General features: G+C 52.5%; 1 protein-coding gene across 7 annotated transcripts; it reads right to left on the reverse strand.

The window, feature by feature from the left end:
• Nucleotides 1–5: 5 nt before the first annotated feature.
• ATG101 (autophagy related 101) lies at nt 6–11,550 on the reverse strand. 7 transcript variants are annotated; one of them, XM_064284198.1, is made up of 4 exons: nt 11,455–11,550; nt 5,587–5,760; nt 5,124–5,450; nt 9–3,112 (listed from the first exon to the last, which is right to left on the reverse strand). In XM_064284198.1, the coding sequence occupies exons 3-4, from the start codon at nt 5,373–5,375 to the stop codon at nt 2,708–2,710; spliced, it is 657 nt and encodes a 218-aa protein (XP_064140268.1). In that variant the 5' UTR covers nt 5,376–5,450; nt 5,587–5,760; nt 11,455–11,550; the 3' UTR covers nt 9–2,707. The 7 variants fall into 7 exon arrangements, with proteins under 7 accessions (XP_064140270.1, XP_064140269.1, XP_064140268.1 ...); XM_064284197.1 differs by lacking the exon at nt 11,455–11,550 and adding an exon at nt 8,939–9,280; XM_064284194.1 differs by lacking the exon at nt 11,455–11,550 and adding an exon at nt 8,767–8,908.
• Between the last annotated feature and the right edge of the window lie 6,423 nt (nt 11,551–17,973).

Below are 17,973 nucleotides of genomic sequence, written 5' to 3' on the forward strand. Positions count from 1 at the left end.
ATGTGCGGGAGTGCGGGCTGGCGACCCAGGCGGGGAGGGACCTGAGGGGCGGATCCCAGGCGCCCTACCCCCCACTCCTTGCCCAGCGAGGTCAGACTCTTCCTAGAGAAAGAGGGCTCCCCCAATGTGGACCACAGCCCCTTTTCAGGAGCGTCCAGGGGCTAGGGGGTATTCTTCTCCTGGCCAAGGCCCACACACCCACTCATGGGAATGCAAGCTCCTGTCCCCAGCCAGCCCCGTCTCCAAGACTCTCTCTGCCTTGGGGAAGGAGGCCTAGAGGTTACACTTCCCTCAGAGCCTGAAAAGATCCTCCAGACCCCCATCCCTGGTGCTGGCTGGGGGGCTACGAAGAAAGGCCATCCCCATCCCTGGGTTTTTGGTTCCTGGACCAAAGCTCAATACAGTTAGGTAGCCCAGGTGGCTGCTGGGACAGGAGGCAACAGGGCAGACACCAGGACCTGAGTGATTCACATCCTTCCTCTCCCACCATCCCCTTTGGGAGCCCCCTGGGTCTGGACAAGCAGGTCAGTGCTTCCTTCAGCCTCCACAGAAGGAGGGGGTGGGGGTTTCAAAGCCTACCCCCAATCCTTTTCTCAGGCCCCATAGGCCAGGAAGAATCCTCTTTACAGAACAATGGGAGAGCACAGATTTCAATCAACAGGCTCCTGTCCTGACCTTGAGTAAACCCAGCCCTGCTCAGGATAGCTCAAGATATCACAAGGCCAAAAGGGATAGGGATGTTACTGTCCTGTCCACCACCGGCAGGCCGCTGCCAGCCGAGTGTCCCACAGCCAAGCCAGAGTGCGCGAGTGGAGCAGAGTCCAGCTGCAAAAAAGGAGGAAGTCTGCGGATGCTGAGATGGAGGGAAGACCATTCTGGTCAGATCTCCTGAAAAATCCTGTAGCAAGTCTTGAGCCCTCTTATAAAAAACAAAGTCTCTGCCAGCCTACACCTGTACCAGTCACCCCCTGCCATGGACTGAATTATGTCTCCCCAAAAATGTGTGTATTAACTTGGTTAGGCTATGATTCCCAGTGTTCTGTGGTTGTCCTCCATTTTGTGATTGTAATTTTATGTTGAAAGGATTAGGGTGGGGCTGTAACACCTCCCTGATCCAATGTAAAGGGAGTTTCCCTGGGGTGTGGCCTGCACCACCTTTTATCTCTTAAGAGATAAAAGGAAAGGGAAGCAAGCAGATTTGGGGACCTCATACCACCAAGAAAGCAGCACCAAGAGCGGAGCACGTCCTTTAGACCTGGGGCCCCTCCATCTGAGAAGCTCCTTGACCAGGGTAAGATTAATGACAAGGACCTTCCTCCAGATCTGGCAGAGAGAGAAAGCCTTCCCCTGGAGCTGACACCTTGAATTTGGACTTGTAACCTACTAGACTGTGAGAGAATAAATTTCTCTTGTTAAAACCATCCGCTTGTAGTCTTTCTGTTACAGCAGCACTAGATAACCAAGACACCCCCTCGGGAGGTGTCAGATGGGAGTAATAAAGAAGGATCCCCAGACTGCTGCAGGCCAAGTGGTGGTCACACGTGATCGAGGACTTCCTGGGAATGGGCCTTCTCCATCTCCAATTCCCACTGCGCCCCTTGCAAGTTCTCCAATTCCCTGAAGACCGAGAGATCAAGGCCATTGTTGTTAGTTATGGTCAAGCTGATTCCAAGAGATCAAGGGTAGGACATGAAATATCATGTGGCCAACGGTGGCTTGGAATAGTAAAACATGCAAACACTTCCTGGGCATCTTGGTTACCTACTCTGCTCCAGGAACCCCCTCCAATTTCTTCCCTAGTATGTCCCCCCGCTACAAACACACACACACAATTCATACAGTCGGGTTAGAACTGCCCCAGATGTAGCCAAAGAGGATTGCAAAACATGGAACAAATCAACAAAAAGCGTAGTGCATGACAACGTTCACTGAATTTGAGTATGCTTGTGTGGAAATGTGAGCATGAGTTACCAAAGCAATGTCCTAACAACCAGCCAGAGCCAGCCTGACCTGGAAGAGTGTCATTAAACGCCAGACGGTCTCAAGATGGCCAATCTCTCTCCAGAGAGCAAAACCCCAAATCAAATTACCTATCTGGTACATGCTGGGCCTGTGTGCGTTCTGTAAAGACAGAAAATATTCCCTGGGGCCATTATGAAGCAAGACCAGGAGATATAAAAGCCAGGAAGGAGATATGGCTCAGTCACATCTGACCCCATGTCCTCATTCATGGGCTTGGCCATGGCCACATCTGGATGGGTAACACCTGCCTCTGTGAATGTCCAACAAAGTGCAAAATCTGTTATAATCTTTAATTCCCCGTCATCTTGGAAAAACACCCTCAACACACGCCCATGTCCTCACAAGTGTGCCAGAAAGTTAACATTTCAGGGTAGAACACAAGCCAAAGGAGAGATGGCTCAACCCAATCTCACACTCTCAACTTTATTCACAATCCTTCTGTACAGTGGAGAAGAAAGGCGGACCCCAGTCTGGGTGTGGAGAGACAGTGTAATGCTGGACCTGATCATCAGGCAAGGAGGACCAGAGAGGCTGGTGTCCCCAAGCAAGGAAGCCAGGGACTAACCCTCCCAAGTCTCACCCAAGGACCCAGAGCAGGTTTCCAGAGCCCCAAGGGCCTCAACAGCATAATCCCCAGAAGCCAAGGTCTGGGAGGCATAAAGGAGCTCCCGGTCCCCAGCGAGCCCTAGAGGGCAAGGGTGTCTTTGATGAGCCTGCGCATGGTGGTGGTGACCGAGGTCCCCAGGGCATCAGTGATTTGGAAGGAGATCTTATAGAGGTAGGGCTGCACGTCCCGCAAGCCTGTGTCAAACACGTTGTCCACCTCTGACTGCGTGGGCATCTTGGGCAGGTACTCATGCCGGTTCATCACCTCCACGATATTGATAATTTTCTCACACAGCTTCTCACCCACCTTCTCCCGGCATATCTGCCGCTCCTGCTCTGTGGCCAGGGCTACCACGTGCACCTTGACCGTCCACACTTCCCATGGGATGCACTCGTCCGAGAAAGGCCAGCGAGACTTTTTCTTCTGGTAGAACTCCAAGGACATCTGCCCCAGCCCATCGCCACCAGAGCTGCGCAAGGCATCCTGGGGGAGAAGCGGTAACAGATGAGCAGACCAAGACCCCTTCTCACCCTGCAGAGGTCTGCTTCCTATGCCCCAAGGAAGCAAGCACCCTTATCTGTATTAGTCCCTCAGTATGGCAGGGAACAGAGGCCCAGAGAGAGTAAAGGATTTATGTGAAGTGACACACACCAAGCCAACAAAATCTGTCCCCTCTCCCAACACCTCCAGCTTTGTTAGGAATTGATGGTAGAGAAATCACTAGCGTTTTTCAGCACTTACTCTGTCCCAGGCAACATGCACTCTCCTACTGGCTCAACAACTCTGTGGTAGGTGTGTGACCTCCATTTTACTGACGCAAAATCAGGCTCAGAGATGTAAGATAACTTGCCAAAAGTCACATTGCCAGTAAATGGCAGAGCCAGGATCTGAATCCAGGTTATCTGATTTCAAAATCCATGCTTTTCACCTTTACATTAAGGGCCTTCTCCACCTACAACCGCACCCTGTGGCCCCCATCCTTGAAAACAATCTCTAAAATCACCTTCTCTCCAACGTCTCCTTCTCCCCAAGCAAACCCTATTTGCCTTCTCCACTTCTACCCCATTCGTTTTATGACAGCCCAAATTCATAGTCTCTTTCTAAAAAGCAGGAGGTAGGGAAGAAGGGAGAGATTATAAGGCCTAAATGATCCTTGTTTAGAAAGAAAGAAACCAAGGAACAGAATAGGGAAGGGAAGTTGAAGGACAGACCAGATCTGGCCACTTTTACCTCTTCCCCTCTGAGGAGCAAATAGGGCCATCTTGACCAATAATTCTGCCTCTCCCAACCCCTGGGGTGCAGGTGACCCTCACACTCCTCTTCTTAGGGCGGCCAGGACCCTGAAGCACCTTTCCATCTGAGTTAGTGCCAACCCAGAGGCACTTCCTCCAATCCTGAGCCACCCAATAGGGAATAAGTCTCTCCTTCACAGACAAACCAAAGTCATGTGACCTTAACTAATAGTAACAATGGCTAACTTCTGTATGCTCACTGTGTGCCAGGCTCTGTTCCGAACAATTGACACATTTCACTCATTTAAACCTAAAAGTACTTTTAAGAGGTAGGTACTATTAGCATTCCAATTTTACACGAAGGGAAACTGAGGCCCAGAGGCGTGGACATGCACCCAAGCTCACACACTTGCTAGGTGGTGGAGCCTGGCTCCAGGGTCCACGCTATGCTCTTGATCACTCTACTCTGCAGACCTTGTGCAGGCACAGAACAGAAGGCTAGGTGCTGCTGCCTCCCTGTAGGGTGACTGGGAAACCTCTTATGAACTTGGCCTTTCTGGGCTTGGACATCCCGAGGGAGGGGAGGGAGCTAGCTTTCTGACTGCTGTGGCCTGGGAGGGGATCCACCAGACACAGGCAAACCCCTGCAAGGAGCACACAGTGTAGAGGCGCTCCAAACACTTGTGGAATCGAAGGCAGGCGGCAATCCTCTGACCCCAGAGCTTGGGCAAGAGATTCCCTTTGTTACTTTTTTAAATAAAAAAAAAAATCCTTGCATTGAAATAGGAAAGCACTGAGATTCGGCACAGAGACAAAGTCAAAAATCACACCCATTTCCACCCTCCTGAGGTGACCAACATTAACAGCCTGGTGTGTCCCTTCCTCCCCTTTCTCTAACCCACACAGGCATATACAAACACATCATAGCGCTCAAAAGGAGCACTCCGTATCAATGGCAACTCCTGTCTCTCACGGAGTTTTGTATGGGGAGGGACCAGAGAGTGGTGAAAAGAAAAGCAGAAAAGGTGCTGGCAGAGCGAGCTGTGGAGTCAGAGAAGAGCTTCCAAGGGAATCTGACTGCAAACGCTGTGAGGGCTTCCTGCGCTCCCTCCGCCCCTGGGTATTCTTATAAACCCTCCACCCCCACCCACCACCACCACAACCCCTCAGCCCCAGAGGAGCTCTGAACACGCCTTTTCATTACAACCTGAAAGACTTCCAACAGCAAGGTCCACCTGCCATTTGCCAGGCCACATTCCTACCTTGAATTCCCCGACAACCTTGCGCAGAGCACGGTCAAGCTCATCAGAGGAGACGCGCACGTAGGTGAAGTCGATGAAGTCACAGTCGACATCCTGGGTGCCCACGGTGCCGATGGAGTAGGTGCCCTCCTTCTTGTAGTGGAACTTGCCTGTACTGCGGTGCAGGAGCACCGTGTGCAGCACGGCCAACAGAGCCTCCTCCACCTGCCGCCCCTCCACCGACACCTCCAGCACCTCTGAGCGGCAGTTCATCCTGCGGCTGGTGGCCCACGGCAGGGTGGGGGACAGGGATGAACACGGAGAGCTTCACCCCACACAGGGACCACCCTGTAAGAGGAGCCCAGGTCAGACTGGTCAGACTGCTGGCACCTTCTGAATAATCTGCATGTTACCTGCTCGTTTCCTTCCAGGCCCAGCCCAGCCCATCTCCACTGGCCCTTCCCTGCATTTTTGCAGCACTTACTATCAGAGAATCAAAGGCTCTCAAAGCCAGCAGTGGGAGAGCTTCAAAGTCACCAGTCCAAACAACCGGCCCAGGCTTGAATTCCACGTACAGCATCCAGTGCCATTCACAGCAAATGCCCACTGTGTAACACCTGTCAGGCCTGGCCATCCACACGTGAGCACAGGCCCTGCTCTGGAGAAGTTGACGGGACAGAGGTGAGACAGGCATGTAAAGATTACCGCAGTGGTGAGATTACGAGGGGAGTGACAAGGAGGAAAGGAAGGTTGTCTGATTTCCTGGGATCTCGTTAAGGCATCTGGACTCTGCTGAGGGCAGAGAAGGGTGAATGCATCACTGTGCCCAGATCAAATCGGTGCATCAGAAAGTCACCTCTGGCTGAAGGGCAAAGAACAGCTCTTAACTACTCTGCGATCAAAAGCTACTCAGGGAGCATGAAAACTATGATGCCTGGGCTTAAAGCTTGACTGACACATGCACGTCCACACAAATCTCACACACAACTTCTGGGGTCATCCAGGCTCCAGGGAACAATCTCACGGATTTAAGGGCTGAAAGACTGAGCAGGGTGACGAGTTACAGTAGTGATAGTTACAGAGGCGGCACAAGGGGGTGTGGAGGACTGAAGTGCAGAGTATGATGGTTTTCATGTCCAAGAGTCCTGGGTTTGAATCCCAGCTCTCCCACATCTTGCTTAAGCAAATCCCTCATCCTGAGCCTCAATTCCCTTATCTGCAAATCAAGATCGTTTTGAGGATTAATAAGATAACTTACGGAAAACACAGTAGGATAGTAGTAAAGAGCAATGGCTCTAAAGCCAGGCAGCCTGAGCTGGAACCACAGCTCTGTTGTGTGACCTTGGGGAAGCTGCTTACCTTCAACTTGCCCGATCTAAAGAAGGGGACATTAATAGCAGCTACCTTGAAAAGGTCATCTCAAGGACTCAGTTAATATCTATAGAACACTTAAAACAGTACCTGGCAAGTAGAAAGGGCTCAACAAGTATAATTAATTATGATATTCTTATTGCTGGAAAACGATGCAAGGTGTCATGAATTGAATCATGTTCCCCCAAAAATACGTGTATCAATTTGGCTGGGCCATGATTTCCAGCACTGTGTGGTTGTCCTCCATTCTGTGATTGTAATTTTATGTTAAAAAGGATTAGGGTGGGATTATAACACCACCCTTACCCAGGTCACGTCCCTGGTCCAAAGTAAAGGGAGCTTCCCTGGGGTGTGGCCTGCACCACCTTTTATCTCTCAAGAGATAAAAAGGAAAGGGAAGCAAGCAGAGAGTTGGGGACCTCATACCACCAAGAAAGCAGCACCAGGAACAGAGCACGTCCTTTGGACCCGGTGTCCCTGCACCTGAGAATCTTCTCAACCATGGGAAGACTGAGGACAAGGACCTTCTTCCAGAGCCACCTTCCCCTGGAGCTGAAACCTTGAATTTGGACTTTTAGCCTACTTTAACGTGAGGAAATAAATTTCTCTTTGTTAGAGCCATCCACTTGTGGTATTTCTGTTATGGCAGTACTAGATAACTAAGACACAAGGCTACATCACGGCAGTGGTGGAGCGAGTAGGGAGGAGAGAACAGACTTGAGAAGCAGAACTTAGTAACTGAATATAAGCCTGTAGGGAGAAGGTGCAGTCAAGTTTCTTAGCTCAGACTGTTTAGCTTGAACATCTCCATTCACAGTGAATTCGCAGCAAACCGTTCCATCTTCAGATAGCTCTATTAAGCTATTCCTTCTACTGAAGGAATCTGTCCCTCATTGCTTCAAACTACTGGTCTTAGTTTTGATACCTAGAACCACACAGAATAGGTCTCACCTCTTTCCCACAAATGAAACTTCAGGTATTTAGAGGCAATCTTCCATCACCTCCTGGCCCATTCTACAGGTTAAAGGTCCTTAGCCACCAAACATGCCTAACTGACATCACATCTTATCTCCTCAGCTCCCCTCTAAGTAGATTCCAGTTGATCTCTGTTCCTCTTCGACAGCAGCATTCAGCACTGAACACAGGTCAACAGTTTTTGGACTGCTCACAAGATCAGGCTGGCTCTGCCTCTCACCTGACAATCAGCCTTGTCTATCGATATTATCCTTTATCTCTTCACAGGTGTTATTCTTGTCTCTCCCACTAGGCAGACAGTTCCTTGAGGGCAAGGACTGTATGCTAGTCAACACTGTATCAGGTACAAAGTAGCTGCTCAATTCATCCTCATCCTGAATTCCAGGTCCTTCCTGAGGTTGCTGGGATCAGTCTTGGACGAAGGATAAGGAGGGCTTTCTCTCACTTCTGCACTCTGGTTTAACTCCATCCAGCAGTTTCCCATTCACAGACTCCCAGCTCTGTTTCAGTTTTCCTTTCTTCCACAACTTCTCCCTCCTGTGTCCTCCATGAGCCTTCATACAAGCCATACAGCAACTCAGTTTTGCCCCAAGCCCAGGCCCTTCACTCAGTCTCAGCGCTATTCTAGGCTCCACTCCTCCAGGAAGTCTGTCCTGATCAGTTCCAGCCTCCATCCCACAGAAGCCACCTTTTGTCTGTCTCCACGATGACCAGGGGCATTCCCCCAGGGAAGGGCCCGGGAAGTCTCCTCTCGCTAGCCCCTCAAGGCCCAGGTCTGCAAGGCCCAGCGGCAGAAGCCGACAGACGCCTTCTCAGAGCCAAGCTGGAGTTCAGGACACCCACACCCACACCACCAACTTACGTGTTAAGCTGGAGTGCAGGCCACTCAGGCTCGGAGCATGCCCCTTCTCCTCCTCCCCACGCCTAGGTACGACCTCTGCAGGTACACCGAAGCCTTTACGCGGGCGATGAGCCCCCAAATCAGAATGAACTAAACGCAAAATCAGAACGCTTTCCGGCTCCGTATCAAAAGACTCAGGCGGGACACAAAAACCACTTCCCTCCCGGGTCCCGTTTCTCCCACCGCCACTACCGGTGAACCTCCACAGTCCAGGGACAAAGGAGGCTCTGACTCCCCCGATGTCTCGGGGCCGGCACCCTGCCCCTAGCCTGGCCGGACTCCGGAGTTCGAGGGGCACCCTCACTCCCGCCGCCCCGGGGAGCTCCCAAGCTGGTGCAGGAGGACAGGCGGTCAGAACGGTCCCCTACCCCATCACACACCCGTACCCCGACTCCCTGGCCATCGGGCAGCACTCACCGGGAGTGACAGACCAACACCACAGAACAGGGACCCGGGACCGGAACGCCGTCCCACCGCCCCTACCGGCCGGGAGAGTTCTACCTGCTCCACCGACCTCCAGAGGGGGAGCGTGCACAGCTCGGCCACGTCCTAACATGAACGCAGCTGTCCAGATAGTTTTTGTACTCACGTAATCAAAAAAATTTAATCATATGTTGCTCCATAATTTGTATGATTTTTTTTTCCTGATTACATCTCGGTTTTTAAGATTTGACCGTCAGAAGTATCCCCTTCATTTGGACGAGTCCACTCACTCCCACCACTGACAGTGTTGTTGTGCTTCGGCAGGAACTACCCACTTCCGCCATAGAGACGGACGGCGGGGCGGGAGAGAGGGGCCGGTGCTCTGCACTGCCTCCCTAGGCTGGGAGGAGTCATCGTAGGCGAGCCCGCCCCTGGGGCGGAGAAATGATCCCCAACTCTGGACTGAGAAGCCTGGGAACAGGTACGGATCCCCACAAAATGAGGATCATGCCCTTTGGAGATGAGCCCTGGCCACTGTGCTGCGTGACGCTGAGTGGATGGCAAAACTCTAGATTGTCCAACATGCATAATAGGCAGGATCCCTGGCCCTCGACCACATAAAGATGCTAGAGAAAGGGTCTTAATCTTACTGTGCTATCTTCCTACAGTAACACTAATTGGTACTCTATCGTGACCTATCTGGTGACAGTTCTCATAAGGCTAATTGTAATTCTGCCTTGCCTCTCTATGTGACCCTTGATATCACTCCTCTTTTCTGATTTCCTCCTCTATAAATGGGGATCACAAGAGATTACTCACAAAAAAAACCTTTGTAAACTGGAAAGTGTTGTATGAATGTGAGTGCAGCTTTAGTGCTAGGTAATTTGCTAGGAGTGTGTTTGGTTCTCCATGCCGGTTGTAATAAGCCCAGGGCAAACAGAGCTCTTAATGCCCACAGACCCTGGCATCTCCCCACCCACAACAGGAGACCTTCCTAAATTGTTTACTTCGGGGTTAAATTCTTCATCTCCTAACACACATTTTCTCCCAAAATAATAATAGACATTATTTACAAATAATAACATTGTTGAATGCTTTACATTATTAATTTATTTAAACTTTATATCAATCAATCCTACAAGGTAGATGAAGAAATTTACAGGGGAAGAGGTTATGTGACTTGCCCAAGGTCACTCAGTAAGTGGCAGAGCCTGGGAATCAAATCCAGGGCTCTTGACCACTACAGAAGCTCTCTTTCTGGCCTCTCCACCCTGACCTTCCCATGCACCAGCACTCTCCACTATACCCCACCCACCAGCAGCGTGCTGATAAATGTTCAACACCTGCTGTCAGGGGAGGAATGCCCTCATTTGTAGCACTTGCTAATTTCCTGCCACGGCCCATTTCAAGCAGCTACAGAACATCACTAAATGTGGAGATCAGAATGAATAATTACGTCTTCATCATCAGGGGTACCATTGGCTCTCAGGTGTTGGGACCAGCTGGCTCCAGCACACTACTGTCACTCACCCACCCTTTAGGCTCCATGCCCTGTTATAGGCTGAACTGAGTTCCCCAAAAAAAGATATATTAAAGTTCTAACCCCTGGTACCTGGGGGCATGACCTTGTTTGGAAATAGGGTCTTTGAAGATCTTATCAGTTATCCTGAGATCATACTGCAGTAGCATGAGTCCTAATCCAATCTGAGTAGAAAAGAACAGACAGACACACAGGCAGTCCCTGGATTACCAAAGAGTTCAGTTCCCAAGTCTGTTTTTAAGTTGAATTTGTACCTAAGTCAGAACAATTAGGTATGTTGCATCTAACTTTAATTAGTCAATTTTTTGTCTGAGTATATAGTATGTAGTGTACTTTTCTATGCGTAAAAACATTGAAGAAACCCTTCCAGATACACTAACATGTCTTTAACATAAAAAAAGATAATGTAGTAATATTAATAATAATGTTTCATTGTGCATTGCAAAGTAGCTCCCGTTTGTTATTACAAACCATCTCTTGTACCTTCTCCACAGTTGAAGAGGTACCTACAGGGCAAGTTATCCAAAATACTTGGAAGACTCTGTTCTGTAAAATCTTTGAGACCAATTAGATACTTCAGCACAGGCCCTGAACTAAAAAATTTACAATTGTACCACCGGCCAGCATTTCTGCTGCGTTTTGAATCCTCCTCAGCAGAGGCAGGGAAGGTTGGGTCACCAGTCTGGTGGTGCTGGGCAGACAGATCATCCCACCATCACCTCCTCACCAGACCTGTCAACCCCACGCCCCAACTATGAAGCCGCTGCCTCTGGATGCAAGGGAGAAAGTGCCACTCAGGATGTACTAAAAGCAGCCGGGGGCCCAAGGGTTGGAAAGAGCTTAGGGAAACCCAAGTCCGAGGTTCTCCACCGTCTCTGAAAACCATATGAACATACAGAGGTCAGGAATAAGACTGCACACACACACACACCCACACACACACACCCACTTCCAGCCACCAAAACACCAAGAAGTACTGCAATGGCGAAATCCCACGTGTTAGGTAGAAGGCCAGAGAGGTGCTGCTATGGCCCCGGGCTGCGCAGAAAGGAGGGCCTGGCAGGATGGGGTGGGGCGGAGCTGGGTAAGGGGGCGCCGTGGGAGCCCGGCCGTGTGCCAATCTGGCGCACTGACCCACTGACCGGTTGTACTCGGAGAACACGTAGAGCGAGGTGCCTGTCTCTCGCCGCCGGCTGTCACCACCTGCAGGCCCGACATGTCGATCGGAGCGGGGGTGCTTGGGACACGCGGACGGTGGGGTCGGCCCTTTCCGAGCTCCCCGGGAGGCGGGTGCGTGTGGGCTCTCCGCTCGCTGCTCCCTCGGTGCCGCAGGGGCCCGCCCGCCGCCAGTGGCCGCCCAAGGACCTGCTGCGGCACTTGGCAGGCCGGAGAAGTGCGGCCCCTGCGGGGCCCAATACCGAGTCAGTTTTTTCCTGATAGCCTTTATGCGGGTTGGTTCGCAACTACGGGTTGTACGTAAATCGGACGTTTATAACCCGGGGACTGCCTTACAGAGGAAGGATTGCCGTTTGAAGATGCACCTTGGAGCCAAGGAACGCTTGGAGCTACCAGGAGCTAAGAGAGACAAGAAAGATCTTTCTCTAAAGACTTCAGTGGGAGAGTGGCCCTGCCTACACTCTGAATTTGGACGCCTAGCCTCCAGAATTGTGAGACAAATTGCTGTTTCTATAAGCCACCCAGTTTGTGGTATTTTGTTATGGCAGACCTAGAACACTAATACCTCTCCCCCCTCGGCTGCCCAGCCTTTCTAAGCCCAGCTGCACAACCCCCTCTGGCTGGCCTCTCCCCCCGCCCCACCTGCTCCCTATTCATTTACTTCTCCATCGCAGTCTGCCCTGTGCAGCCCGTCTCTATCTTAGGTAGGGGCACCTCTCCAGGGGCAGTCTGGGAGTACCCCCAGGGCCTGGGGAAGGAGAAAGCTGCCTGCCCCACAGACCAACAATCTTATCTGGAGCCTGGACTAAGCCAGGAGATATGTCAGGAGGAAATATTGAGAGGGGACAATCTGTGAGGAACTGGAGGGAGACTCAGGGAGGTGAGAACCATCTCTGGGGTGGAGTGGAACCAGGGGCTAAGCCCCAGAGACTGTCAGTGAATGAGGAGAGTGACTGACCTCTCTCTACCCCCTGGATGCCCACCCTCTCGGGGCCTTCCACAACACTCTCCTACAACACTACAACATCATCATCACTTCTCCCAATCACCAAGGCTGACTAGGCACCATGCTAGCGCTTCACATGCGCTGATGCATTGATTTCTCCAACTGCCTTTCAAAGTGATTATCGTTTTCTCCCCAATTTACAGATAATGAAACTGAGGCTCAGAAATATGTAATGTCTTGCCAAGGCCACACAGCTACTCTTTTATCATTCCACCAGTTTTTTTTACCTACTCTCATCCCTGTTCCGAAACTTAACCCTCTCCATGGAGCCCTTTCCTGCCTGAGGGTGAGGCTAAACCCTCTCACCTCTTTTATCTCAGGCCCAGATATGAACCAATCCTTGCCACCCCATGCCTCCCTGGACCTTCTGTCTCATTGAGCCTGAGACCTCAGGTCCCAGTGAGATCCCACTGAGGGGGACCTGTCAGGGAGGGATGGTCTTGGCCAAAAAAATGGAGCTCTGTGGGGTGAATTTTCCCATCCCATGCCCCTACCCCTGATGGTCAAGATATAATCATTCACTCATTCATTCATTCATGCCACACATATTTAACTGTCCACATGCCAGACTCACGTCATACCTAGTTATATCAAGGTGGGCAAGCCACAATCCTGGCCCTCGGAGCTCAAAGTCTTACAGAGGAGATGGACCAGGAAATGCACTTGAACAAGAAAATGTGACAAGCGGAACAAGAGAAATGGCGGCAGGTTTTTCGGGGGCAAGAGGGGCCAGGATGGAGGCTTCTGCTGTCATTTCAGAAAGATGCTGGTGGCCTGGAGTAGAAAATGTCACATTCAGAGTGAAGAGGAGTCCCAAGCTCTGCTCTCAGCAAGCCAGGAGGTGACTGAGCATCAGAAGGGAACTGGGACCACTGCAGAGAACACAGGATAGAAACCTGAGGAAATGGGCAGGGAAGGGGGGTTGGTGATTCCAGGAAGAAGTGGGGCTCCAGGGAATTATTCTGGGGAGGTTTCCTGGAGAAGTGGAAAGAAAAATCCTGAAAGAAAAAAATTGCTGAAGACTGAGGGTGGAAATTGTGGGATCAGAGGCAGGAGGAGCAAAGCCAGAGGGAGCCAACTGCTCAGGCAGAGCCCAGAGCCATGGCCAGCCAGGCAGAAAGGGCACTGGCTACAGCACTCTGAGCCGTGCCTGCAGCAAAGGCCTGTGGAGGGATCTTGAAGGCCAACCCAGGACCTTGGAATCAGGCAGCTGACTTTGCATGTTGAGTGTGGCCCCGGATGGCCCCACCTCATCCTGGTGTGTGCCCAGGACAGAGCTGAGCCCTGAAGCTGGCCCTGCAGGCCATCCCCAGCCGCTCCAGAGCTGACCCCAGTGGCGTCACAGGGAGTGACTCAAGCCCCAGCAACAACAATGAGTGGGACTGACGTCAGGCTAGGGCCTCCTGACGGTGGCCAGCTTGGCTGGGCAGTCAGCACCCTGCCTGCTGACCCTCCAGCCCCAGCCAGGCCTCAGGGGCGAGGAGGACCAGCTGTCCCCTCTGACATCTGCCCCCTGAGATGCTGGGCAGCGGCTCCTTCATCCCCCACCTTCTCTGGGATATCAGGTCCAGGCCCCTCCTTGGTGGCAGAGGAAATGGCTGGGCGGACGAAAGAGCCTCAGAGAGCGTGAGAAAGAGGCGCCTCCCAGCCCCAACCTCATCAAGCAGCCTCTAGACCTGGACCAGGCCCAGGGGAGGCTTGTCCGCTGTCTGCCCTCCTGGGGGATCTGCCCTTCTTTATTGAGGAAGGGTTGTGTGTCTCTATCTCTAAGCCTATGTGTTTGTCTCTCTAGCCAGGTTGGGGTGGGGGAAAGGGGGCTTTATTTCTGTGCGCCTGTCCCATGGGAGTAAGGTGTTGTCTGTTCTTTCTGCGAGGCCAGTGCATCTGTTCATAGGGAAGGCATGTGTGTATCTGTCACTCTTTGGGGAAGAGGATTCTGTGTGACTGTTCTTGAAACAGAGAGGGCTATGTAGCCACCCCCATAGGGGAGTCTCTGTAAGTACCCCTGGGGGCTCTTTTTCTGTTTCTGGTTTCTTGTTGGGTAGGGGGCATCTCTGTATCCTGATGATATCCCAGTTTTCTGGGACCCTGGAACGGGGTCTGAGTTTCCTGCTTGGCTACCCTAAAGCCTGGGCTCCCTGGGTGGGAGCCCCTTCCCTCTGATGTGCCTGGGCAAGGAGGGCAGCAAGTCAGCACCCTGCCTGCCCGGCTTGCAGCTGGGCACGGCTCCCTGCTAACACAGCATGTACCAGGACAAGGCCCCCCCCCGCACTCCCCTCCCCGGCCCAGCTGCCACCCCCAGGCCCCGCAGCCATGCAGGGCCTGATTTATGGTCCTGAATAGGGGTTGGACAGTGCCAGCGGCTGGGTCAGACCTTGAGGAGACCTCAAGTGCCCCCCCACACACACCACCCCCAGCCTGGCAGGGTCAGCGCCCAGCAGGAGGTAAGGAGGGTGAGGGTGTGGGGAGGATGAGCAGCTCATGGGCCTAGGGGTGGGGGCAGGAGACAGAAGCCAAGGCCAGAGTCTCCAGGACCTCTTAGCCCTCAGGCAAGCTAGAGTCCAGCCAGGGACCCTGGAATGTGCCTCCTGCCCTCAGAATGTCTCTGGCTTGTGTGGGGAAGGAGATATGGAGGGGGGTGCCTTTTCTCAGCATTGCACTAACTCCTTCCTGTCCTCACCACAGGGAGCTGGATGGAGGTTTCAAAGTCCCACTAGCCAGCCTAAGCCTTAACCAAACATTCCCCAGCCAGGGGCCGAGGAAGGGCTTGGGACTGGAACAGGGGAGGAGGCAGAGGTTTGGGGCAGAAACGGCAGCCCAGGGCTGGGCTCTGGTTGCCTGGGGAAGTAAGACCAGCTGCTGGCTGAAGCTACAGGGCTCCAAGGCCAGGCCTGGACAGGGCTGGAAGTCAGGTGGACAGAGAGGCTCATCCCTTAGCGTCATCCTCTGAGGAGATCCAGCAGCCCTGGGGTCTCTGCTGCAGTAAGGGGCTGAAGGTGAGGGCTGGGGATTCTTCCAGATTTATAACCTAAAACTCCCTGGGAATCTTCAGGCCCAGCACAGCTCAGTCAGGACGTGACTCTCACAGGCCTAACGTGGCCGTGTCAGGGCTGTGAAATGCCGTCATTAGCAACCTGTTGACTGTCCATTTACGTCACAGCTGCCTTCACCTCTGACAGGATCTCTCGCAGTCTACCTCTGCAGCCACAGAGCCAGGCTGCCCCTGAGACACAGCTGCCGCATGGTGAGCATGCTGGATGCTCAGAACTGACCACGTGGCACAGTACAGAGTGAGTACAGTGTGGCTGCCTATGACCCTCACGAGCATCTCAGTTTCCTCAAGCCTGGCCCTTACCACCTCCCTCCATAACCAAATCCTGGTGGCCAGAGTTCAGGTGTAGGACAGCTTGCTCCACCCCAGGCCCCGAGAAAGAGCCATCAGGCACAGACCCCTGGGATATAGAGCTCCCACTCAAATCCCAGACCCCAGAACCACCCCTCCCCAGTCACAGTGGCACCTCAGAGCTGGGGAGGGGGCCAGGGCCTCTGGGCACAGTGCCCAGCGTGGGTGGGGTGGGGGGAGATAGGGAGGCAGGCTTCCTGGGTCTCCACGTGAAGACAAACAGCAGGCTTTGAGTACTTGGAAAATCCCGCTCGGGATTCCAGGCCCTGCCGGCGTCACTGCCCTTTGACTATTGTCCCCGTCGGAAACGGGCCCAGCCCCCGGCCAGCTGGGACAGAGCGGCCATTGTGAGGCCCCACCAAGCTCAATGCCCCCTTGTTCGTCCTCCCGGCCCCTAGCAAGACTTGGAGGCCAGGTCTTCCAGTTGCTTAGTGGAAAGAAAGAGCCTGCCTCCAGGCTCCAGCCCTCGGGTGGGGCAGGGTGGAGCAGGGTGGGGCTGGGGAGAATCAGCTCCCCACTCTGTGCCCCAATTGCCAGAGTCCTGGGAAGGAACTGAAGAAATTACCATCAATGGAGCTCCTTTTATTTGTGAGGCCCTGGGCAGGGAGACCTAGCAGTTAAGTTACTAGATACACCCAGGATTCTAGCTACTTACAAGCTAAGTGACCTTGGGAATGTCATTTCCTTTCTTTGAAGCAAATTCTCCTCTTCGTAAAAACAATAAACCAAAAAGAAAAAAACAAATCCATTGTCTTTGAGTCAATTTCAACTCATGTCAACCCCATATGTTAGACCTCATATGTTAGACGGTAGAACTGAGCGCCACAGGGTTTGCTTGGGTATAATCTTTATGGGAACCAGATCACCAGGGCTTTCTCCCGTGGCACCATTGGGTAGGTTTGAACAGCCAACCTTTCAGTAGGTAGCTGAGTGCAAACCACTTGGGCCACCCAGGGACCTAGTGATGATAATAGCTCCCATGTATTATGTTCCATTATAGGCTACGTTCTTTTCCTACATTATTTCTAGCCCTTGCTGCACCCCTACAAGGAAGATGTGGTTGTCCCCACCTCATAGGTAAGCCACACAGTAGAGTGGTTAAGAGCAAGAACTCAAGCAAGACTGTCTGAGTTGAAATCTCGGCTCCAGCACATACTAGCTGTGGAATTTTGGGCAAGTTACTTAACGTTTTTATGCCTCAGTGTCTTCATCTATAAATGGGGCATTTATAATGATTAAATGAGTGAATACATACAAAGTGCTTCAAACAGCACTTGGCATGTATTGTGGACTCAGTAAACATTAGCTGTCTGGTCTCAGCTGGTGGGAGATTTCCAGCAAGCTCTGCACCTAACCAGGGCACTACTACCAGACTTACCTCCTCACTGAACAGATGGAGAAACCAAGGCTCAGTGAGGAAGAAGTGCTTCTCTGAGAGCAGCAGGAAGGTGGAGGCAAAGCTGAGAACAGAACCAAATCTTCTGAAACCCCATTTGAGGCTCCTTTCCCAGCGCCTTGCCAAGCGCTGGCGCTGCTGACAAAGGCCCACGCAGGAGCTCTGGTTGGGTACCAGCGACACATCCTTGGAAATCCACTGCACTGGTGGGGGCAGCGGTCTCAGTGTGCAGGGCTCAGGGTCCCACCCCACCCCATACATGGACCCTTCAGAAGGCCTGAGACAGCACTGTCTTCTCAGAACCCAAGTGAGGGTATGTGGCTGGGGACCCCTTGTGGAACCTACAGTCTGAGACAGCACAGAATGCCCTGGACTCTCCCCTACTTCTGAGCAGAGTACTGTTTTGTCCAACTCCCATCCAGCAGGGGCTGCTCCCATCCAGCCAGTTACCAGCCTCGTAAGGAAATGGTATGGGGGCCACTACCTCAGGGTTCCTGCCAGATCCCGGAGAGATCGATGAGGCAGGATCAGCACTGAGTGTAGTGAAGAGGGCCCAGCCCTGCGTGGTGGCCAGCTACCTTAGGCCTAGGGTGATCTAAGTTCATGTTTCTCAGCAGGATCACTCCAGACCTTCATCAGATTCACCTGGGAACCTCCTAAGAGTACAGATTCATGGGCTC

The sequence above is a fragment of the Loxodonta africana genome, chromosome 4 (genome assembly GCF_030014295.1).
Source record: "Loxodonta africana isolate mLoxAfr1 chromosome 4, mLoxAfr1.hap2, whole genome shotgun sequence".
NCBI lineage: Eukaryota > Metazoa > Chordata > Mammalia > Proboscidea > Elephantidae > Loxodonta > Loxodonta africana.